This window comes from Vombatus ursinus, unplaced genomic scaffold (genome assembly GCF_900497805.2).
Source record: "Vombatus ursinus unplaced genomic scaffold, bare-nosed wombat genome assembly UNPS02014833.1, whole genome shotgun sequence".
NCBI classification, from domain to species: domain Eukaryota; kingdom Metazoa; phylum Chordata; class Mammalia; order Diprotodontia; family Vombatidae; genus Vombatus; species Vombatus ursinus.
The window spans coordinates 3044959-3069759 of record NW_020954611.1 but is presented as its reverse complement, the minus strand read 5'-3'; the positions used below and the strand labels follow the sequence as shown (position 1 = coordinate 3069759).

The 24801-nt window shown below is 38.1% G+C and overlaps 1 protein-coding gene across 5 annotated transcripts in view; it reads right to left on the bottom strand.

Moving 5' to 3' along the window:
• TACC2 (transforming acidic coiled-coil containing protein 2) overlaps window positions 1–24801 on the bottom strand; it is a 308717-nt gene that overhangs the window by 18514 nt on the left and 265402 nt on the right. For 4 of the 5 annotated variants that reach the window (XM_027839765.1, XM_027839762.1, XM_027839766.1 and 1 more), the window contains 6 exons: window positions 18160–18221; window positions 15775–15890; window positions 14359–14524; window positions 3735–3878; window positions 3193–3269; window positions 488–531 (listed from right to left, as the gene is read on the bottom strand). In XM_027839765.1, coding sequence (XP_027695566.1) covers window positions 488–531; window positions 3193–3269; window positions 3735–3878; window positions 14359–14524; window positions 15775–15890; window positions 18160–18221 — 609 coding nt within the window. Of the gene's footprint in view, window positions 1–487; window positions 532–3192; window positions 3270–3734; window positions 3879–11507; window positions 11598–12553; window positions 12695–14358; window positions 14525–15774; window positions 15891–18159; window positions 18222–24801 lie in introns of all 5 variants that reach the window. The other variant, XM_027839767.1, reaches the window with a different exon arrangement.

Here is a 24801-nt window from a genome sequence, read left to right as displayed (position 1 = left end):
GATCTGGCCAGCATGTCTCTCAAAGATTCATCTTCCTTTAAAGGTCGCCTGGAATGAATGTAATCTACTGTAACCTGAATTTACTCTTTCCTATGAACAGAGTACATAGATCATAGAATAGTGACTGGCCCAAATCTATTCCTAACCAGGGAGTTTAGCTGGGTTAAACAGCAATCACCAAGAGGATCCCATTACTTCAGGAAAACAATTAAAATGGTTTCTGTTAGTGGGCACTTCCATTATGTTTCCATATCCAAGTGAATTTTCTAAATCAGTTATTTCTTTGACCTAGGAATATTTCCTACAGGGGACCATTTGATGGGATAGAAACCAGAATGTAAGAAGCTTGTGATGCCTTATTACATCCTTAGTTCTTTTAGCGGAGTTTGGAGCTCAGTGATTGACATAGTCTTCAGACATATTTCCCCACAAAGTCTTTATAAAATCAGGATGTAAGGACAATATCCATCAGAAAGCCGGCACCTACCTATCATTTGAGCGATGGTCTTTTCATACTCTGCCACTATTTTCCTGTAAGAGAAATTAGATCAGTATAGATGTTTGCCTGATCCTTCATGACAAATGATTTTATCTCTTGAAGCCAAGAAGCCTCAGGCAGTGACGGCATATACCATGCATATTTGTGGCTGAGATGTGGGCTAATGTTTCTAAATAGAAAGCAACTTATAGAAATTTCACTAAATAAAATGATGTTTTACACTTCTCTGGTTGCCTCTAACACACTAACAACAAGTGTAAAACTTCATAAAAACACAACTCTAAACATTCATTCCAGGAAATTTCAAATTTCCATATTGCCTTCAAAGGAATTCAAACTCCTTAGCTTGGCATTTAACTTCCTCCATGATCTGGCCCCTTCCTACCACCTCAAACTTATCTCCCATTTCTCTGTTTACTGACAGCCTAACTACTATAAGCAAGTTAAACTACTTGCATTTCCCGAGTTGCTCCCCTGTGTTTTTCCCCCCTTTACTGATGTTGTCCATGTAACAATTTCACAATCATTGCAATTATTGCTTAGACTTAAACTAAATTTTCTTATTCCTGGAGGAAAGAGAATCATCATCATTATCACCATAATCATCACAATAACAATTTGAATCATGGTTACAATACACATTCACTTATTTCTATAATATAATTCTCATTACAATCCTAGAACAGATCGTATAAGTTGCATTATTTCCATTAACTAAAATAACAACAACAAACAAACAAACAAAAAACTCAGGCTCATAGCGGTAATGTGATTTGCTTCACACAGCACATTATTTATCCCAGGTCTTCTGACTCCAAAACCAGTCTTCTTTCTTCTGTACCACATTGCTTTTCTAATAGCCAGATTTCCTATTTATGCAACGCCCATCACAGGAAAATTGTTCCATTATTGTATTTTGGGTTACCAATCTAATTTAAACCCCACTGTTATCTAAGAAGAGCAAAAGACATATTTTTCTAGCTAATCCCTTTGCTCCTAGAATTCATTGTAACAGTTGTCCATCAGGTCTTTGCTAACCACATACCTTGAGTTTTTCTTCTTGAAAACAGGTCAATATAAACTGATTACGTATAGGTCAGGCAGCTGATCCATTCCTGGTCTAAGCTTTGCTACACCAATGAGATGAAACCAGCTTCTTCTATGCTATTGAAGAAGAAAGCACTTACTGGGTTCAGTCCATGCTACAAAATAATCCCTGGGCATTCTTGGGATTTCCCATTTTTCTTTGGCTTGGACTTCTTCAGAATCATAAAGCTTTCTTTAGAAAAATCATCACAAAAATTCTTTAAAAGAAATCAGCACTTCTTGGAAAAAGTGCATTGTAGGCAAAACATTAAAGAGAAAAAGGGAAGACCAAATACCAATATTTCTAAGGGACAAAGAGACAAGGGCTAGTCCAAGCAAGTCTAAGAGGCATCTCTAGTTTTCAAAATATTCTTCATTTGAGCGTTGAGAAGGTGGGGATGGGGCAGTGCCCAAACATATATAAAAGGATGTTGCCTTCCCTTGATTTGACCAGCGGTGATTAGCCTGTTCACTGCCAATAAATACTCTCATACAGGTTTGGGGCCTATAGCTGACAAGCAAAAATAGCCCATTGGGACTTCTCACGGCATCCTCAATAGTTGCCTTTTCAAATTCCTGTGACCACCCTCCAAATTCACAAGGGAGGGGCACAGCTAAACTGCAAAAGGTCAGGCTGTGTTTTAAAAACAGACAGCACTTACAGCTTCAGATGCCACCAGAAAGACATAATCAGAAGACAGAAGTCATCAGCAGGAGAGAGAAAGAGATACTTTTGCTACCTAATGCATATTAGGGAAAGAAAATGCAGTCCATATCACAGTCTAGCTGTTTGGTTTGTTCATTAAAATAGTAACAAACAATGTGTTGATTTGAGGGTGAGGTTTAAACTGAACTTAATTCAACAGTTTTACTTTGAAAAGCCTTAATGTAGACAGATCCCATATATACTACAAACAGAGGCTATATAGAGTACTGAACAGAGGAAGGGCCTAAGAATCAGAAAGATCTGGGTTCAAGTCCCATCTCAGACACATACTGACTGTGAGACCCTCTCACTGCCTCTGGTGAGTCCCCAGGACTATAAATTGCAAAACAGTTGTGATCTGCATTAATAGAGGGAGTTTTCTCACTGGGGGATCCCTACACTGATAAATCACAGCTCCGGACAAAACAAACATGCAAATTGTAATTCTAAAGGAAAAGACAATGAATTATAGACATGAGACTTTCTAAAAACAATTTATGTAATATTCTTGGTAGAAATAAAAGAAAAGAAAAGAAACTAGCCATAACACATATACTCTATAATGATTACTCACTTTTTTGGAGAGGGTCCAGCTTTGTGATTTCACCAGTGTGGAAAACTTCCAGTGTGGAAACGTCTTCCACTGACACAGATGAACAACTCGTCTGTAACTTACAGTCTTAAGAGAGTTGTCTGGGACACTGAGAAGTTAAGGGCTTGCCCACTGTCACACAGCTAGCATGTGTCACAGGCAGGATTTGAATTCAGGTCTTCCTGATTCCAAGGCCAGCCCTCTATCCACTACTCCAAGCTGCCTCACATGGTTACTCATACCACAAGAATTTTCAGGGCAACAAGAAGATATATCTTTCAATTCTGGCTCTCGGACTTAATCACTGACCTCATTTCCATCACTTCCCGTCTACTTTCTTCATACTTGTCTTTCCATTCTGAGACCTCTCTTTCCTTGGTGATAATCTAGTATCGAAGGAGGAAATATTAAATGTCAGTGTATGCTCAAGTAAATTTTCATAGAAAAACATACATGGGGAAACAAAAAGGCAAACAGTTAAACATCTCTTGAGAGGAATAGTCTATTCTGACCAAGCTGTACTTCTGATTGGTGAGACAGAGAATAACTAGTTTACATCCTTGGGCAATGCCTAATGACAGAGAAGTGAGATTGAGAATATTTTTTGTCACAAATCCAATTAAATTCCACAGACACATTTCACAGTGATGGTATCTAAGCCCAACAAAACCCAGCTTCCTCAATCATCCTTCTGTTTGCCCATGGTGTCCAAAGTAAGAACTAAATTATCAGAGATGAGGTCACCTTGGCATAGAGATTCTTTGTTTACATGTGGTGGGAGCCAGATTTTTAATGAGGCTTCTGAAGGGCAATCAAAGGGGCCCCTTCTCCAAATCCCACACTGGAAATACCTCTTCTCTAGCGATTCGGAGTGAAGCATCTAAATCCGACTGTTGATAAAGAAGGGCTGGAGGTTTTTCTGACTCGGAGGTCCCAAGGCGAGAGTACAAGGCAGTTTTAGAGATGGGAACATCTGCTGGGAGTGTAGCTTCTCTCTGTGGAATTGTTGTGGATTTAAAAAAAAGTAAACATTAATCATAAGACAAAGAAGATCACATTAATCCAGTTCATGAATGGGTCAATTGTGTGTGTGTGTATTGGAGGGGATAGTGGTGGTTTGGTTTTTTTTTTGGAAATGATGAACACAAAAAACTATGAGAAAATGTGAAGAGTCATGATAATGGATGGGAAAACTGTGTGACACAATCCATGAAAAATCTATCATTGTGCACCTGTGCAGGAAACAATGAAGTTAGATGGGAGTACAGTTTGCCTTTAAATAGACTATATGAGAAGCCTGTTTATCATAGCCATTTATCAGGAATCCAAAAACATTTAAGCAGAACAAGTATGAACAGAGTCATTATCTAACAGGATCCTACTTCTTCAGCATACATAGGATGGAAAAAAGGAGAGGGCAGCAGATGTTGGATTTCATTCTATGTTCTCCTAGTTTATAATGGATGTGTATTTGATCACCTTTGTAAGACTGCCTACATTTCAGTACTATGCGTGCCCCTGTGAGGCTCAGCTTCTAGATCATGTGGCATCAATGAAGTGTTCTCACTGGATAGTCAATCAGTTTGTCCTTAAAAAGGTTAATTTTCCCTACACATTAAAAGGTTGGCTGATTACGACTGGCTATAGCAAAGCTTTCATCATAGATGGGTTTACATGACAAGGAATTGGAAAGTGACTCAGTCGATTACAGTAAATAATTTTTTAAAAGTATCTAAATAATCACGTTATTGGTTTGTTTGTTTTTTTCCTACCAATCAGTTGGATTAAGTTGACTGGGGATCTTTTCAGTATGAGGGCCTCATGGCACCAAGATGGTGATCTTAGAATATTAATGACAGTTCTGTCCTGTAGTGTCCTCTCCCAGTCTCTAATCTTTTATTAAATACTCCTATGACAATGTTGACTGTGAAAGCATGTGAAAGCATGATGCTTTGTGTAGAGTCACGACTGGAACCAGAGACTAGGAGAGCAAATTATGGAAGTAAGGAGGCATATGATTTTCACTGCAAAGAAAAGGATAAACCAACCATATCTCAGTCCCATTCATTAACTTTTAGGTGCTGTTGCTCATTCTGAAGCAGAAAACCTCCACTGCGGCTGCCAGAACTGGAGGAAACAAAAAGAACCAGCCCAATTCTACTCCAAGTAATATTGGCAGGTGTGGTCTCACAGGTTCAATGGGTCTCATTTAATAGAAATACATGCCCTACCCCCTTAGTGATTGTCATACACAAATTTAAAAAAAAACTATTCTGTGATGACACTATATTAGAATATCAAGAAATCAAGAAAAAATATATCATTTAAAGCGCAACAGTCCTAATTTGAGAACCACTGATAAACAGGTCTATGAGCACATAAGGAAGGTGGCATCTGGAGATACTAAAGGATAATTTCTCATTTTGGTTTTTGAAAAAAAAATCAAGAGACATTAGTATTGGCTGAATGATTTCGATGCAAATACAGACTGCCAAGCTTGCTCTCATTACACTGAGGAAAATTTTACTTCATATAGTAAAAATAACAAAACTGAAACAAAAGTTTAATGGATAGGACTGGAGGTATTGAAGCAACTTGTTATGTCTAGTTAGTAATACTCATGCAAGGAAAATAAAGTGCTCGAATTTGGGTTAGAGATGGGCTTCTATTGGTTTGGTTTTACTCTTTTGATTTGGCCAGGAATGCTCAGCTATGAAAAGACTGCCACTTAACATGGAGATGTGACCTAAAACAACTGCTTCTTTATTCAGATGATGGTACCCCTAGACCTCAATCCTTGAAATTACAGAGGTGAATTTGACATTCTAAGCAGCACACAAATATAATCCCTAAAGATGCACTAGTTTGCAAAATATTAAGGCATACTAAGAACTCACTGCTGTATCACTGAGGAGAGCATCACTAAGCTGCTGGGGGGAAATTACAAGTGCTCAAATGTAATACATGTAGAGGTAAACTCCACTTTCCTTAAAATGTTTTTCAATTTATTGAGTATAAAGGAACTTATCTGCCAGAAAACAGCAGATAATAAGACACAGATTGAAGATAAATATGTGAATGAATTACACAAATTTCTAAGCCAAAAAAAACCAAAACAAAACAAACCCCTCTGCATAAGGCTTATCAGGCTCACAGATCTAGAGACGGTGGGGATCTCAGAGATCACCCCGTCCAACTCTCTCATTTTATAGATGAGGAAACTGAGGCACAGGGAGGTAAAGCAAGTTGCCCAAGATCACACCAGGTAATAATAAAGAACAGTGGTAGGATTTGGACCCAGGTCTTCTGACTCCAAAGCCAGTGCTCTTTCCACTATATAATGCTACTTCCCCTTTTAGTAACAAAAAATTCTTTGTCCACATATGCTAATTGATCGTGTTAAACAAGAAGAAGATTAATATGGTAGAATATTAGAATGCTTGAGTTGGAAAGGACCTTAGAGCTCACCTAGTCTAACCCCCTTCTTTTATGGTTGTGAAAACTGAGACCCAGTGAAACAAAGAAACCTGCCAATGGCAATACAATTACAATTATTAAATGAGTTGATCTTGACCAAAAATAAATCAAGCTCCCTGAAGCATAATCTCAAATTAATTGAATTTAAGATATCTTTCTAGTATTATTCTGAACCCAATGGCAGCCAGACACTGATGAACTTTCTAAACAAATGAAAACTAAGCCTGCCGGATACAGTGATTCACTATCACCTTTCACAGCAGCCACCTGGTGTTTTCTGTAAAAGGAGAAATGGTCTCACAACCAATTTGAATGAGTGAATGTGCATCTGTTTGTTAATGAAATGCAGTTGGTGCGCTCCGGTTTCCCTGACCCCAAGGAATTCTCTTTCACTGAAGTTAACAGCTTTGCCTCTCATTTACAGTGTTTTAAGATCAGATTTAGATTAGGCTTTTGCTCACTCAAACAATCCTGAAATTGCCCTTTCAGAGAAACAAAAAAAAGCCAACAGGCCTACAAATCAGGATAATGAAGCACGATACTTCGATGAACAAGCCTGCCTTTGAACAACAAAAAGTTTATGAATCACACATACATTGCGATTGCCAACCTGGCCACAATCAATTGACACTGATGATGTCTACACACCTATTCAACTACCCAAATGAACATATCTCCTGATGTCCTATTGTTTGACAAAATAAATATTTTCTAATTGTACCTGGGAGGCTTAGCAGTGGCTGAATTATTTTCATTAAAAAATTATGTAATGGAAACTTCATTATTATAAAGCATAGATTTGATAGGTTTGTTACTGGTTGTGACAAACTGATGAAGTTTTCTAGATAGGCTTATCCAACAGGTTCAAAAGGCCTTTCACTGAAAGCAAATAGTTTCATTTCCTTCGACATGCTCTTTTTCTTTGTGGGGGCAGAAACTGAGATTTCATCAGTATATGAAAATCTTAGGATGGAATTTATCTCCATCTATGGAAATAGGCAACTTAGCTATCCTAGAAAGTTGTCCGACACCAAGAAATGTAGTGACTTGCCCAGGCTCACACAGCTCACATGTGTCAGAGAATCATAGAATTGCAGAATTAGAGATGGAAGGGATTTAGAGATGATCCAGTCAAATCCCATTATTTTATAGTCCAGGTGCTCCTGAAACCCAGGACTGGCCCTCTAGCAATGAGGCCATGCTGCCTCTCTTTCTCTGCTTCATTAAAAAAAAAATTGTCAGGAAAATGAGAATAGAAAACAGAGTAGTAGGTTCTCGTTGGAATGTTTTATGTACATTAAAATATATATAAAATTATTTTCATGGACTTGACCAAAGATCCAGTAAATTTGTTCTTTGGTATCAGGTAGATAATAAATTTAAGCAGTAAACTGAATTTTTCATTTTTAACATAGTTTCACACAAATATATAATGAGTAGTTGCTGAAGCATCCACATAACACAGGTTGATTTGAAGATGGAGTTTCCAGGTAATATTTCTTTGGAATATCTTCAACATTTTCAGTTTTTAGTGGGGAGGTTTTCCAATACAGGAATCAAATGATTAAAAATGTAAAATGCTTGCCCAACTTAGTGGAATATCCACAATGTATGGGGATTAGCAAACCCTAGTGAGTCTGGAAAGAAATGATGGAGTTTGATCAAAGTTGTCTAGAACTGCCAGGTGTGGGAAATCACTGCATTATATCAGTACTTACACTAGTACTGACCAGGGGAAGGAGCTGCTGTTGTATCTGAAGTGAAAGGCCAGTCATTGGCTCCAATGCCAGCAGAAAGGTGATATAAGGCTTCCCACCTGCTGCACATTCTTATGGTTGCTAGCTCTTTTGACTCTTATTTGTCTTTTGCCTGTCTTCACTGAATCCTGATTCCTATGAATGACACTCTCCTGTCCCTCATGATTCACCATGGTGGAAGTCCTGTCTCAAAGTCAAGGTCTTCCTGTCGATTGTTCCTAATGACTGTCCCTCTACCTCTCCTTACCAGTTTAACACAGCGCCTAATACAGTAGGTGCTTAATAAATACTTGTGGGCTTGACTTGACTGCCTGCCTAACTGGTATCATGGTTCCAGATGGCTCTCCCAAACATCATCCCCACCTTGTCTATCTGTCCTAGGTCTGACAATACCTATTTTGATACTTAGTTTACTTTTTCATTAAGCTGTTCTAAAATTAGACAATAAGAGGACCAAAAGTAGTTGTTCTCCCTACCACCCATCCCATCCCAAATTATTTTTAGGTTTGATTCATAATCGTACTTTAGAGGCACTTTTGGAATATCAAAGTGTTGATCTAAGGGCTGGTATCTAGCCCTTTTCATGATTTGAAATGTGCACATTTCTGTCATCAAGAGAAGAATCTTAGAGGAATAAGCGTCCATCATGGAAAACAAAATATTTCTCCTAATAATATGTTTCTTATCTTGTCTATTCCAGAAACAATCTATTCGTACAATTACCTGGCGATATGCATAATTAGATCTTTTTAATTGAGCTGTCCTGTTCCAGAAAAGCCAGTTGCTTTTAATCAGGATGAGTTAAATGCTTATTTGAAATTTGTCTCCCCCACTGCTAGTATCTCATGCAAACTTGTGCAGAAAATACATTAAGGTTCTGTCTGTATAGGAAGCAAAAGAGCAGGCTGAAAAGTGAAAAGTTCAATGTCAAATATGGTCACAAGGGGGAAAATTAAGGAAGTCTAGCTTCTTTTTTTAAACTGAATTCAATCAAAGCAGATGTTCATAGAGATAAGGATAAAATTCCAACCAGGCATTCTAACTCCTATTGATGTCTCCTAATAGGATGCTTCCTCTTTAATGAAAGACATTTCTTGAAAGACCAACTATGCTCCTATAGCTTAATCTGTGCAGTCTAATGTGGAATACAAATTGGAGCTACTCTACGAAACCATGAGCAATTCACACCATATCATATTTTACGATGACTTACATACACATGACATTTTAGCTGCAAGTGATCCCATTTAAATGTTAAAGACTGAACTGGCAGAATCTAAGTTATGTCAACCTGCAGCTAAAATATGTTTGTAAGAAAAAGAGCAAATAGTATAAGCAGCTGCTGTTTTCTTTCTCAATGCATCAGCACTTTCCAATACATAAATAAGAATTCTGTACACATATGCTACATAGAGGAGATCACAGATCTACTTGCATATGAGCTAAAGACTCAAAGGAATCTTGAGTTTATATAAATTGAGTTACTCTTGGGCTACTCCAGCTTAGGAAATAAAGGACAATTTGTCTTTAAAAGCATGGATTGTTGCAAAAAGTTAAAGCTTTTTAGGGCCCAGAATAATACTACTTGTACTCTCTTTTGAGTCTGTAAGATACTTCTTAAGACCTATTTCTTTGTAGTAATGGAGAAATAGCTCACTGTGTTACAGTCTATTGAGTGGTTCTAATTTTATTCTTTAACCTTATTATTTTTTTTAAATAAATTCAAAAGAAGTTCAAATTCCCGGCAATTTCCACCTAACAACAGCAGATTAAATCATGACTTGAACATGATCTATAGTTCCAAAAAGGTCAGAGATATCTAGCCCCTTCAATATTGATTACAATTAGGAATCAACACTATTTAGGGAAATAGTCATATAAATTCACTTAGGTGAAATAACTCTTTTCAGAGCCAATTCATTCTATCATGGCAAAAAAAAAAAAAAAAGACACCTGTCTGAAGCAGTTTCTCACTGCTTTCCTCAATTTTAGAGTCTCCTATTCCAAAAGAAATTAAGCCAAGTAGGAAGAAGTTGAGGTCAAACCAGTGATTTTTTTTGTTTTGTTGGTAAAAGGAACAAGAAAACATATAGTCATATAGCCAGTAATTATCACTTTAATTTTTTTCCTGGGTCCGATTCTGTCCAGTCTGAACACTAGAAGTCATAAACATTCTCATTAAATTGGAAGTGTTCTCCAAGATGATTCTTCATGAGGACAACACATTCCACTTGCCCATGGACAATGTTTGAACACTGACATTATAATCAAGTAACACATGGTTACCTATTGCTGGCATGTCACGAAAAAGTGGGTAAAATTAAGAATTGCATCATCAGGAACAGAATGGTTTGAACTAGGATGGAAAGAGCACTGTTAGGAGTCAGGAGATTTAGGGTCTGGACTTGGCTGTACCACTGATCCACTGTTTATTCCTGGGCAAGTCACCAAATGTTTCCATGTCTTGGTTTCCCTATCTATAAAATGGTAGTGATAATATCTACTCTAATTTACTGTAAAGATGGAATAAAATAATGAAGTATAGATGTATGATAATTTTTGATGACTTTGTCATCATCATTGTCATCATGATCATTGTAATTATGAAGTCAGTGACAAAAATAACAAAGATTACTACCCTCGAAAGACTGAGTCTCTTTTAGTGATCAAATCTCCATTATTACAATCACTAAACCATATAGAATTTTAGAACTGAGAGGGACAACAGAGATCACCAAATTCAACTTCATCCTTTTAGAGATGAGGAAATCGAGAGAGGTGATATGATTTGCCCATGGTCACAAAGGGCTGAGACTAGAAACTTCTGTCTCTTTAGTCTCAGATTTCAATTGTCTGGGGCCTGAGAGAACCAAACTTTGAGCTTCAAAACTTTAAAATCCAAATAATTAGCCTTCTTTCTCAACAACCGATGGCTATACAATACTATCGAGCAATAAATATGTATTAAGCATCTATTATGCACCAAGTGCACACACGCACACACATACAGTTGGTCAAGAGCAAAATCTAAAACATCAGGACTTAAAATGGCTTTTCATCACCACTAAATTAATGTTGGCATGTAACTGCTGAATAGCACTCTCACAACATATTAGAGGAATCTGGCTAATGCCAAAGAGCTATGCAAACTGCAATGGAATTTAGCTCTTGAGCTTAATCTACAGGGGCTGTGGTTTTTAGGCCACTTCCCAGGACCAATCTCTCATGGTCATATTTGAGGAGTAGCTCCCTCCTCTTGCACGGACATGCTGTTTTGCAGGTTCCCAGCACCACACTTGGGCATCATGGTTAGGAAAGCAGCCTCCTGTTTCGTTACCGGCACATATGACACACCCAGGTAGCATCACATTCCAGGCAGACAGCAGGTACCTTGGTATCCAAGGAACTGAAAGAAGCCAGGGCAATCTGTCTGGCTAGCTTCAGTGCTTCTATCCTCATGATCGCAAACTCTAACTCCTCCTGTTAGATGGTGGCGTTATGAGTAAACCGTGGGAAGAAAAATGCATTAAGACAGGATGTAAATGTTGTTCACATCCAGAGAACGGATGCCACACTTAGACGTGTTGTGATGATAACTCGGATATAACACACAGAGTCAGTGTTCTTTTCAAGAGAAACACCTCAGCAGCCCAGGACAGCAGAAGACTAAATTTTTAAAAACTAAGAATAATGCAGAAGGCTTTCAAATAAATAACTGTCAGGAAACATAAGCATTATACTGATGAAGATAAGATGCTTTTTTTCAAATTTTCTACTTTTGTGAAGTTTTAGGTTGTTTTTGTTCCTTTTCCTACATGCCCTAAAGTACATTTGTGATATAAAGTTTTCCAAAAATTTCAATTAATAAAGCCGTATCTCTCACACTGTTCTCATAATCTCTTGAGATGTGCTCATTAAGAGAGTCCTCTCACATAGAGGAGAGCAATTCAAATTGCCAACTTCAAATTAGATGCTAGATAATTATTTTGGTTCCAGATGTTGCACCATGTCCAGATGTTACTGGGAGTCAGTGGGAGTCAGAGAAATTCTTGTGTATATAAATAGCTCACTCAAAGGTGATTTAATACAGTCTGTTCAGTGAATAAATGACTAGAAATGCCTAGAGATATTGAACGACCTCTGAAAAATGAAGCCTTAAGCCCCATTTCCAGATTTTGAAGGAATCATCTTGTTAAGAATATAATCACAACACTCATATCATTTTGACATCTTTAGGGAAAAAATTACATAGCTGACTATGAAGAAAAGATTTTTATTCGGAAGACTTTTGGCCATCCCCACCTCCTCTTGGCCCCCCCTTTCACTCCCATTTAAATCATAGCTTGGTTTGGTTTATATAAAAGGGATTTCGTTCTCTACTGAGGTGTGATAAACTTTAGAAAGGAACACTGACAGATTACACCCGGACTACAAACCTGAAGTTTCTGAGCAAATACTGGGGGGTTCTTTTCTGCTAAATCAGGCTCTAGATATTCAAGCGCATCACATATTGAGGTTTGATGAGATATCCTATTAAGAAGAGCTTCAGCAGAGACATAGGAATCTTCAGGAGCTGTCTACATGGTAAGGAGGATACAGAACACAAAATAGAGGAGAGAAAGAGGAACATCAAGTCTAGGTGAGCATCATCTACTGGCCTGACATTTTTGGTTTCATGCTAAAGAAATTACCAAATTTAACGTCAATTCTTTAAGAGCAATAGGTGTTTTGAGATTAATTTGGCAGTGGGGAGAAATAGCTGCTATTTGAACTGCTTTGACAGCCAACACCCTCCCTCTGATAGCCCATTAGTAAAATAAAAACAAAAACCAATATGCTCTTTGATTACTGGCTACAAACTGGATGGAGGCAGTTTAGAGCTGGAGACGGGAAAGGAAGTGATCCATTTGTTGGCATTTCAAACCACAAGTAATAAACATATAAGCATTATCACCAAAGTAAGTGAGATTTAGCTAGAAAGGTAGACGTATTTAAAGACAAGAATATATGTTTTCAAATAATAATAAAAATAATAGCCGGTATTTATATAGGGCTTCAAGGTCTGTAAAGTGCTTTACAAATCGTATCTCATTTTATTTTCACAACAATCCTAGGAGGTAGTGCTACTGTTATCCCCACTTTACAATGAGGAAATTGAGGCAGGAAGAGATTAAGTGACTTTTCCATGGTCACACAGCTAGTAAGTATCTGAAGTCAGATTTGAACTCTGACTTCAGGTCTTCCTGATTCAAGGTCCAGCACTGTATCCACCTAGATGCCTCATTCAAGAGGGTAGGTGGTCATTAAATAGGAAAGTCAACTTTTCATGAACAAATCTATTCAGTGCAATAAAAGTAAAACATTAAATCTTGAAGGATACTCTGTTTCCAGTATGTGTATATGTGTGTGTATAGACATACATACATACATATATATACATATACTCACAACAGGAAACAGAGTATATATACATATACACACATACTGGAAACAGTATCCTTCAAGATTTAATATTTTACTCTTATATACTTATGTGTGTGTATATATGTATATGCGTGTGTGTATCTATATACATACACACACAATGGGTGTTACACAGGGATTTGAACCAATAGATAAAAACTTTTCTGATACTTAAGAAAGCCTATGGGTAGTAGGAAGAGAATAGACTTTTCTGTGTCAAGTTTCAAACTGTATTTTACCACCACAGTTATATTTGAGCTCTAAGTTGTCAGTATGTGAAAGGAGAAAAGAATCTTTTTTTATGTGGGTCCTAAAGAAATTCCTAAATGAATCAAATGGGGTCCCAGGCCCAGTACAACCTACTGTTCACCTCAAAAGAAGACTGTCTTTCTTCTCTAGCACACCTGTTAATGTGCTAAACTACCACCATAAAGGATGCTAGGAAAAGCAAAAGATCAGGAGATGAATAGCCCAGGTGACAATCCCACCATAAGGACTCAGAAAAGAAAGCAAAAACATCATTATGGCAAATAAAGCAAAGAAAATTTTAAAATAAAATAGATTTACTTCTAGAACATTCTTCTCTCCAGAGGTAATGTATTAGAGAGATATGACAGAATATTGTTTGTAGGCTTTGGAACTCACTCTCTACTAATTTTTGGGGGGTGTAGCTTGAGATGTTGTTTTTAGTCCATTGGATGCCTATGCATTTAGGGGGTCTGATTATCTTGGGCCTAAATCTTCAGCTGTTCTTTGGGCTTATTAGGTCCCCACTTACTCTTTCGAGAGCATCTGAAGTCGTTCCTAAGCCCATGGACTCTTTTTGGTTTGACTTCTCTGAAGCCTGTAAGTGGGTCTCTGGGTTCGGAGCCAGGACTCGTGAGACTGGATGCTGGATTTTCATCCCAGCGTTCACCAGAGCTTCCGTTTCTTCAAAACTCGACCTGAGGAGAAAAAAAATGTCCCTCATCTTTTCCTTTAGAAATCCCTTCAAAATCAGAGTGACAATAATCTATCACTTAGGCCTCCCCCAAGAACACTTAAGTTCCAAGCATATTCTTCTTGAATAAGATGGTAGAAGGATACTGGTAGTCCCTGCAGTTTGGTACAAATTGCACCATGCATCATGCATATGTACATGGTGGGACTAAGGGAGGGGAAGATCCTATCTATACCTCTAAGGTGCTTTTAAAACATCAAACAAGGGTTACGGGAGCCACCAGGCAGCTTCTATATCTATTCTGGCCAGCTCTTTTTCTTAAAGATCACTCTCACATAAAGGAGGAAGGACAGTTCAAGAAACCATGAGGGTGGCAGCAGGGAGACACTGGTGGGTCCAATCTCTACCTCCAGAGAGAACAAAGGAAGAGCAGGAGAGTGTCCAAATTTGAAACTGAGACCCTGGGTCTATCCAGAAATATACATTACTTAGATCAGAACATAAACTTGGGCCCATATAACTAAAACAAAATTAAAAGGGAGAAAAAAGTCACACATATGTTTCTTTTAAGAGATTTAGTCTTAGTTCAAATCGTGCTCACTCTCAGTGTTGGAATTTGCTTATCAGATCTAGGTTAGGCTGGAATAGGGATTGAGAGGTCAATAATACAGGACTACCTCATTTTGTGGTTGTTGAGTTTTCAGTTATAGCTGATTCTTTGTGACGTCATTTGGTGTTTTCTTAGCAAAGATACTAGAGTGGTTTGCCATTTCCTTCTCTAGCTGATTTTATATATGAAGAAACTAAGGCAAACAGGGTTAAGTAACTTGCCTAGGGTCACACAGCTATTAAGTGTCTGAGGTCAGATTTCAATTCAGGAAGATGAGTCTTCCCAATTCCAGGCCCAGTGCTCTATTCATTGTGCTACCTAGCTGCCCTACCACCTCATTAGGAAACAATAAAATAGAAGGAAGTATATAAAGACAATAGAACAGGTTTTTGATCTCTGGCACGCTTTAAATTATAATTCTTAAAGATTACTTAAACCTTGCCATCTACTTTGCATTTGAACTCTCCCATAGATGGTTTCTTCCCAAGTAAAATGTAAGCTTCCTGAGAACAGGATCAGGCTTGCTTTTCTATCAGTATGCTTATCAAAAGGCAAGGCACATAGAAAGCACTTAATACTTTTTCATTCATGCATTAAAGTAGAAAATATTTTAGTATTATAGGCTCTTTATGGGAATAATATACCCTGAACATGGAGTTGGGGAATCAGATAAACGAACTGGAGGAGATTTGACTGGACTCTCCTGAGGGGCATCAAACATAAGATACAGAGATTGTTTCTTCGGGGTGCCATCATCATGCTGTAAAAAGGAAGGAAATTAATTCTAATTATTAAATGAGCACAATCTGGATAGAATCAATGTGACAAAGCAACTTGGTAACAGACAAGAGCACATTATTCTCTAAGACAAATCACTTTTTAATATAAAGTCTTTACTACTTTTGTCGAGCAACCAAATGATTATGACAAACAATAATTGGATCTTAAGTCAAAAGGTTAATACAGCCAATATCTATATGATTCTAGTCAATTTCTCTGCAAAACTGATTCATACGCAGTGTACTACAGTAGGACTTTTTAGAGTCAACTCCTCTATGGGTCAGCCCAGTTGAGGGCTGGCTAACTCTTCAGAGGGGACAGAGGAAGCAAAGGTAGTAGTGATAACAGATACTTGCAGGTTCCAATTTTACAGAAATATCATCATGTCTCTATCCCTAAATGTACACACACACCATGGCCCGTAGAAAGCACTAAAGGAGTCGAGTACGTAGGAGAATAGTGGGCCAAGAGGCACAGATTCATTAAGTAAACAAGCTATGATAAAACAGGGTGTAGGCCCATACACAAACAAAAGTAAACCAAGGAATTCATACAAAACCACAAGCTAGGCCCACCATCCCAAGTCATAAAGGTCAAACACAGGGGAGTACTATATCTATTGTAATGTACTCTCAGGGTTCAAAAGTCATGGGTCAAGAGTTTTACTAGAGCAAGCACCCTGGGCTCAGACAACCACTTGTAGGGTGAAGTGGTCTGGCACTTGAGCCAGCCAACTGCATCTACAACATGTTTTTGTAATAGTAAGATGGAAGACAAAGTACCAAAGGCCCTTAGAAATTATAGTTTGATGCAAGCCAGAGGAGTTGGGAGTTAACTAAAGGTCAGAAGGTGATAAAGGGCTTTCAGTCTACCATCTTTAATAATAATAATAATAACAATGATAATAATAGCTAATAACTATGTTGTTAGCTAGGTGGCATGGGCAGTGAGGTGGTGCAGTGGATAGAGCGTTGGGCTTGGGATCATAAAGACTCCTCTTCCTGAGTTGAAATCTGGCCTCAGACACTTAGTAGCTGTGTGATGGGCAAGTCACTTAACCCTGTTTTCCTCAGTTTCCTCTTCTGTAAAATGAGCTAAAGAAAGAAATGGCAAACCATTCCAGTATCTTTACCAAGAAAACCCCAAATGGGGTCACGGAGAGTCAGGTACCACTGATATGACTCAATAACAACAAAACAATTATGTAGAACTTACTATGTGTCAAGCACTGTGCTAAATGCTTAACAATTATTATATCATTTGCTTGTCACAACAACCCTGGGCTATTATTATCCCCATTTGACAGATGAGGAAACTGAGGCAAACAGAGATTAAATGACTGGTCCAGGGTCACACAGCTATTAAGTGTCAGGCTGGATTTGAATTCAGGTCCTCCTGACTCCAAATCCAAGGCTTTATGCACTGTGCCACCAGCTGCCCTTTTAAGGCTCATATCCCTGAGAATTGTTTGTATTTTAAATTGCTTATATCTGTTAAACTGAAAGTTCTGTAACAACAGAGATTCTCCTTTCTTTAAACCCTGTACTTTCTTCAGTGTCTATACCAGTACTCTGCACACAATAGACATTTATTTAATGTCAATAATAATGATAGCCAATATTTCTGTAGCACTTTAAGGTTTTCAAAGCACTTTACAAGTATTATCTCATTTGACCCTCACAGTGACCCAGGGAGGTAGGTACTATTATTATCCCCATTTTAAAGATGAGGAAACTGAGGCAGACAAAGTTTAACTGACTTGCTAGGGTCAAACAGTTAGTATGTGTCAGGCTGGTTTCTTGACTTCAGGCCCAGTGTCCTACCTACTGTGCCACCTAGCTGCCCTGAAGAACCCACTGTCACCTACAAACAAGGATGAAACAGCAGAATGGATTCTATTGGAGGGGTTTTTTGTCTGTTTGTTTTAAATAAAACATTTCTCTTCTCAGAAAGCTCAAACTTTAATTTCACGGAGTCAATCACTCCAGAATCAAGTGAAGTGGTTCTGTAGAAGAGACTGGCCATAGTTAATTATTTGTTTCTTAGATTACTTTTATTCATGTTGGCTATTAATGCAGACAACAAACCCTTGATTTTCCATTAGCATGCTTTTATTCTGGCTGTAATAAGCGAAACACACTCAGTCTACCATTTGCTCTTGATTCTTATGTTCTCATAACATTTACAGTATAGAACAGTACATAGAAGCATAATAACAGATAAAACAATTACAAGGTGAAAGAACTTACAGGTAAGTTGGAGCCGATTTTCTCCATATATTCTATTTCATAAGAGTTTCTATAATCCAGCTCTGCAAGAATAACAAAGACTAATGTCAAGGATCATTGAAAAAAAGACCAGTGTGCACTGTAGTTGGCCTGTACTCATAAACAATGATCTGCATGGTGGGGATAAGTCTGTTTTTAAAGGGGTCCCACATGCCCCCCAGTTTTAGCACTGGAGCCTTTATTATAACTGCAAGCACACAATGACGATTCACATATGCATCCAGCTTTTTTGAAACTATGGAATTTCCTTTCCTTGATATACTTAGAAATAGCACAATTGACCCTTCTCAGTGCTCTCTGATGTACCCCTATTTAAGGGTAGGCATGGAACTTTAAGATCTAGATTTCTCTAACTTCTTCAAGGCTCCCTCAAATGATAAATGGTGATTTGTGTCAATAGAAAAGACAGGAATTCCTTAGTTGAATGAAGAACATTGACCTTGTATCTCTAGACTACCTTCTGTTCAATTTCAAATTTATTTGAAGTTAAGCTAAGAGATTTTAGGAATGTGTAAGATTGCCAGAGCCCTAAGACAGATAATTATCTGTAATAGAAGGCTTTGATTTTCCTTAGAGAATTAAGGATTGATAAGAAAAATCCTAATCTTAGCTGGGGGCACTAATCTTGTCTTTTGTTAGCTAGGTATGGTGGCTTTGACTAAGGGTTTTCAGCTTAACTTTGTCAGGGAGAAGATTTAGCCACTATACCCTAGCTGAGATGGCTGTCCTGGCCCTAAAGGAATGAATGTACCATTGGATATTATAAAAAAAAAAAGTACAGTGCAGCAATATGCCCAGTGAGGAGCAGGCCCAGCAGAGATACCATGCCTAAAGAAGAGTAGCCCCAGAGACCCCAGCGGAGCAATTCACCCAAACAAGAGCAGGCACAGTAGTTCAATAGAGCAGTGAGCCAAGTGAGGAGCAGATCCAGAAAGTCCAGTGAAGGAATACACCCAGCAGAGGTCCCACACTGAGTAAGATACAGAGCTGGCAAGAGCAATGTGATAACATCACCAGAAGACATCAGAGTTCCTTCAGTGAAGGACTCCTCCACATGCATTCCTCTTTATCTGGACCTCTTGCATGTAATCTCTATTTATAATCACTTTCCTCACTTATGGTGTATGTATTTATGGAAGACTGTGCCCTATGCTAACAGAGAAAGGTTCAATCACAAAATCTTTTTAATATCCAACTTTATTAAGTGTTTTTGCTTTGAACTAATTGTGTCTTCTGGCAGATGAGACAAAAAGTAAAACATGTTGGTGGGGGCTTGTAAGCTATCAGTTTGAGTATATATATAGAACTACTAAATGATACCAGAATAGTTATTCTGGATGCTCTACATGGGTATTGCAGGTACTACAATAACATTACTAATATCACATTTATGTAGATTTTTAACATTTATAGTATAATTTCTTCATAATAGTTTTTATAGGATAGGGAGTACAAATATTATGGTATTCACTTTACAGATAAAGAATGGAAGATCAAAGAGGTTAAGTGAGATACACACACACACACACACACACACACACACACACACACACACACAGAGTAAGCACTGGGGTCAGGACTTGAACCCAGGTCTCCTGAGCCAATTTTTCCACCATACTACACAGCTTTATGACCTTAAATATCATTTGAAACATTTTTACAATTCATTAAATTGTTTTAGAGTTGGTCCCATTCATCTTTTTTTTTGGATGTGGACTCAATTTCCAAACCTTCCAAGATAGTATCATTATTATTTTTTTTTGGTGAGGCAATTGGGGTTAAGTGACTTGCCCAGAGTCACACAGCTAGTAAGTGTTATGTGTCTGAGGCCAAATTTGAACTCAGGTCGACCTGACTTCAGGGTCAGTGCTCTATCCACTGTACCACCTCGCTGTCCTCCCCCACCCCAGATAATTTTTAATATAGAATTAACCAGACATTAAAGAAGAATCCTCAAACATTTTTACCTGAGATGTATAATTGCAACCTATGTCAACTTCTTGGTCTTAATAAATGAATCATTTTTGTTTATGGAACCAGTCTAAAATCCTCAGCATCAACACTTCAGGGTAATTTCTCAATAAATCCTTTAATTTCTATTTATTAGTTCTTGGGAATATAATTTTTAAAATAAAATATTACTTAATGTGATTGTTAAAACAAGATTTTCTCTTGTTTGTTGTAAAGAGTCAATAAATTAGGATACCAAAAGGTGTCAGCAGCTGTTAGAATCTATGTCAAATTCTTTTTGCTTTAAGGATCCAATTCTTCCTGAGAATAAAGATGATTTTTGTGAAATAATGGAACCTAAAAACAGCTTCCTTCTTCTTGTAGGCCTTAATCATTATTGATTTGTATTTCTTGGTGAGTCACTTAGGGAAAAAAGTAATGGAGAATTAAACTAGCTGGTGTCTAACTTCCTTTCTAGCTCTACTATTCTACCATTCTATAATAAACACATGTATAATTGGTATTGGTCAATAAGAAAAAGATTATGAGCATTATTTGCTATAATCCAATACCAAGGTTTGTCCAATACATAAAGCACAGAAGTCTATGTTATATGAGCACTTCCAGTCCAATCACTTCTTTTAAGGTGGTGGGTAGAATAAATGAATCAGCCTGTGTCCATCCCCATGGTGTTGTTAGTGTGACTCTGGAAATGAATGCCTTTAATTATTCAAAAGCAATAATCCAGCTCCTCTCACCGCAGCTGAGAACATGCATACTAAATGTGACCAAAAACAAGGAAATAAAAGTATTTTCCAAGAGATTTCTCTTCTGGTTCTACTCTTTTACCCAACTTCTAAATTTTATTCCTAGCCACTGGACCTGAGACAAGTTTCAGATCTCTCTCATCTGGTTAATTTCTCCTGTACAACTGCCCAATTTCATCAGTTTCCTCCCCACCCCAGGAGATGTTAGTTCAAACATAGGGCATTTGGATTAATAATAATGTGCTGTTGGCTGAGAGAAAGCCTAATTTTATATATGAGCATCCATTCTAGTTATGATTGGACTTCCCCATGGATCTAAAACATTTGTGTATCTATGACTCATTTTAGAAAACTAGCTATCTTAGGTCTCCTATTTATAATTTCAGAATAGTGATTACATCCATGTCCAAAGTGCCTTGTACACAGTAGTCTGAGTAGGGAAATGTTTGTTGAACTGATGAGCCAAGTTAAGACTCCCAGAATATGAGTTGAAAGATGAGGCAGCTCTTCTATTTAATAGTGCTCTTTCCATGACCTTGAGGAAATATCTCAACTGACTTGATATCTGTATCTTAGTGGCACCTCAATAATCATCAAAGGGAAGAGGAACCATGCCATACACTGATCAACCCCAAGACAGCATTTGAGTAATCACTATGAATTCCAGGGTGCTGAGGAACCTTAACCTGACTTTCTACAAACACCAAAAACTCTTATCTCATTGCAGGAATAATCCAGCTTTGTTAAATATGGATGTTTCAATATTAATTATGCATGCTTAAAGATGAGAAAAGGAAAAGGAGGTGAGAAGTCATTTCAAACAAGTCCCTTCAGTTAATTCCTCACAGGATTTTTGATTAGTGAAAAGTTGACTCCATAGAGTTTGGAGGTCATGACTAAACTGCCTCTGTGTAACAACTCCAGAGTCATGGTGGAATCTTTAGCACTATGGGGAGAAGAAAGAGCCCAGCAGAGGACTTTTAGAAGAAAGCTCCATGATGATTCTTTACCTTTCTTTTATTAAAAGACTCTTAGGATTATTAGACAAAGGCTTGGGATAGTGAAAAATTATCAATTCTGGTTTCTGGATGGTTTACATTAAGGAAGAGGGAGAGACTAGATCAGTGTTTCCTTACTCCCGTTCTATAGAATCCACAGCAAATTTTCACCATTTTGGAAAATTTTTGTTAACCCTACTTTAGGACTCTAAGACTACGGGTTTGGTTTAACCCACTTTATGGGTTTTCATTTTACAGAGGCAGAAACTAAGGTTCAGCGTGCTGAAGTGACTTGTACAAAGTCACACAGATAGCAAATGGGAGAGCCAGTCTTCAAGCCAAGTCCTCAGACTCCAAATTCAGAACTCAAGTGTACCACACTCTCTTTTTATAGATTTTATAGATGAGAGAGGTGAAGTCTAAAGAGATTAAGTGATGGGGGCAGCCAGGTGGCGCAGTGGATAGAGCACCGGCCCTGAAGTCAGGAGGACCCGAGTTCAAATCCGGCCTCAGACCAAACACTTGACATTTACTAGCTGTGTGACCCTGGGCAAGTCACTTAACCCCAATTGCCTAAGGAAAAAAAAAAAAAGAGAGAGATTAAGTGATGACCCAAGGTCACATCGGTGGTAGGCAGCAGAGCCAAGAGCTGAACCCAGGTCTTCTGACTCCCAAGCCAGTATTATTTCCACTGTAATAAATCTTCTTCTACCCCCTTGTTCCCCTCTGAGCTAATATGGGAAAAGTGGTATGCTCCACAGTGTATTTGGGGTTGGGAAACACTGAAATGGAGGCATCTCCAAGTCCTTTCTAGGTTTGGGATTCTAAGTATTCCTGATCTTTGATTAAAAAAAAAAAAGATTTAAAAGACACATTTACAGGGTCTCATTGAAATGGAAGTAGACTCCATGATCATATAAGATTCTCCCTCAAAAAATCATTGGTATTTATTTGCTTGGCCCTGAAGGTCTCTCACTTTCCTTCTTCATTTCACTAGCTTCTGTGACGTTTAACTTCAACACAGATTGATTGATGCACTCTAGAAATCCCTGATCATAGCACCAATCTTCAAGCAGATACAAACGGATGATTAAATTACCAGTATATGGTCATATATCTGGTGTTGCTGGGATATACCTGATTATATCTCCAAGTTTCACAAACTTACCATTTCATCTTCTGCTTCTATACACTTACACAAGCTATCCCTCACTCCTGGGATGTATTCCCTATTCACCTTTACTTCTTAGAATCATTAGTATGCTTTGAGGCTCATCTCAGGTGTCACCTCCCGTTCAAGGCTTTTCCCAATTCTTTTTTTTTTTTTTTTTGGTGAGGCAATTGAGGTGAAGTGACTTGCCCAGAGTCACACAGCTAAGTGAGTGTTATGTGTCTGAGGCCGGATTTGAACTCAGGTCCTCCTGACTCCAGGGCCAGTGCTCTAGCTGCCCCTCTTTTCCTAATTCTTGCAGTTATTGTTGTTCTTCCTCCCTGCTCTCTCCCTCTTCCTCCATCTCTTTCTCTCTATTTTCTCTCCTTTTTCTCTCCATTTTCTCTCCTCTCCCCTGCCCCCTCTCACTTATCTGTGTCTCTGTGTCCACCTTCTCGCATGAGGTTTTGTACATGCTAAGCACTTAATGAATGTTGTTTGAATTAAATTTATGTAAGCATAGAGGATGATCCAGTAAAGAGTTCCAGATCCAGTTTTATCCATCATTTTGGTGAAAACACATGTAACATCCCCAAAGTAGCCTACAATGGTCAAGGCATCATCAGATCATAGATTTAAAACTAGAAGGCATCAACTCCCTCATTTTCTAGATGAGGAGTGAGGCCTATAGAGATAAAGTGACCTGGCCTAGAAAATGGCAGGGCTGGGATGTGAAGCAAGGTCCTCTGATTGTAAATCCAGTATCCTTTCCCTGTCCTATGATATATCCTAAAGATGTAATTATTTTCATCCAATCAGGCAGCAAATTACAACAGACTGCCAATTTATTCACTATTAGTACTTCACAATCATATAAATGGACAACTTTCAACTACACTGCCCAGCACAAACACTTACATATTGGGAGTATTTTGTTTTTGTGGCTGCTGATGCTAGAAATGAATGGTTGTCACATCGGTCACAGCTGGAGTGCATTTATTAAAATGGTGGGAGGTGAAGATGAGTTTCAGTAGCCACGGTTTAACAACCTCTTCAGCTTTAAATCTACTATCCTATAAACTTCTGATAGAAGGCTTTTCCCCCTCTTAAAAAAGTGTATGTGTTTGATTCCAGCTGATAAAACTCAAACACAAAACACACACATCAGGGTTAGCTTGCAGATCTGCTAAAACCTGGTTGCAACTGCAGAAGAATAAAAATGATATTGAAATGCTTTTCTATATTTGTTTAAAGTTGTCTGAGGGATGAGAACGCTTAACAAATAGCAAACCCTAGGTAATAATGAACCAGCAGAAAATTCCTTAACAGGTGCCACTGAAAATGTCAAAATGGTCATGTGTACCTGCTGATATGACAGTGTCCTTTGTTCCTGAGATTAACAACCTTTTCTCTGCCCTGACACCTAACTCCATTAAGTGGCCAAGTGCTCTCCATCTGCTAAGGATAATTAATCTATGGAGTTGACAGTAAGCTCTCTCCTTCAATTGTAGAGGAAGATGGTGTTCTGTTGATGACGTATTCCAAATCTGGACGTAGTAAGGATGAGGAAGTCAGTTTTTGCTAAGCAACCACCAAAATGAAGAGGGGAAAGAAATTCCACACTCTTATGTGAAGTACCAGGCCAAATGAAAGCCCAAGGTGGCAAAATCTGGGGAGTCTGCTCTTTGTCAAGCTCCATAAAGACAGCTTTCAGAGACATTCACATAAGTATAGAGAA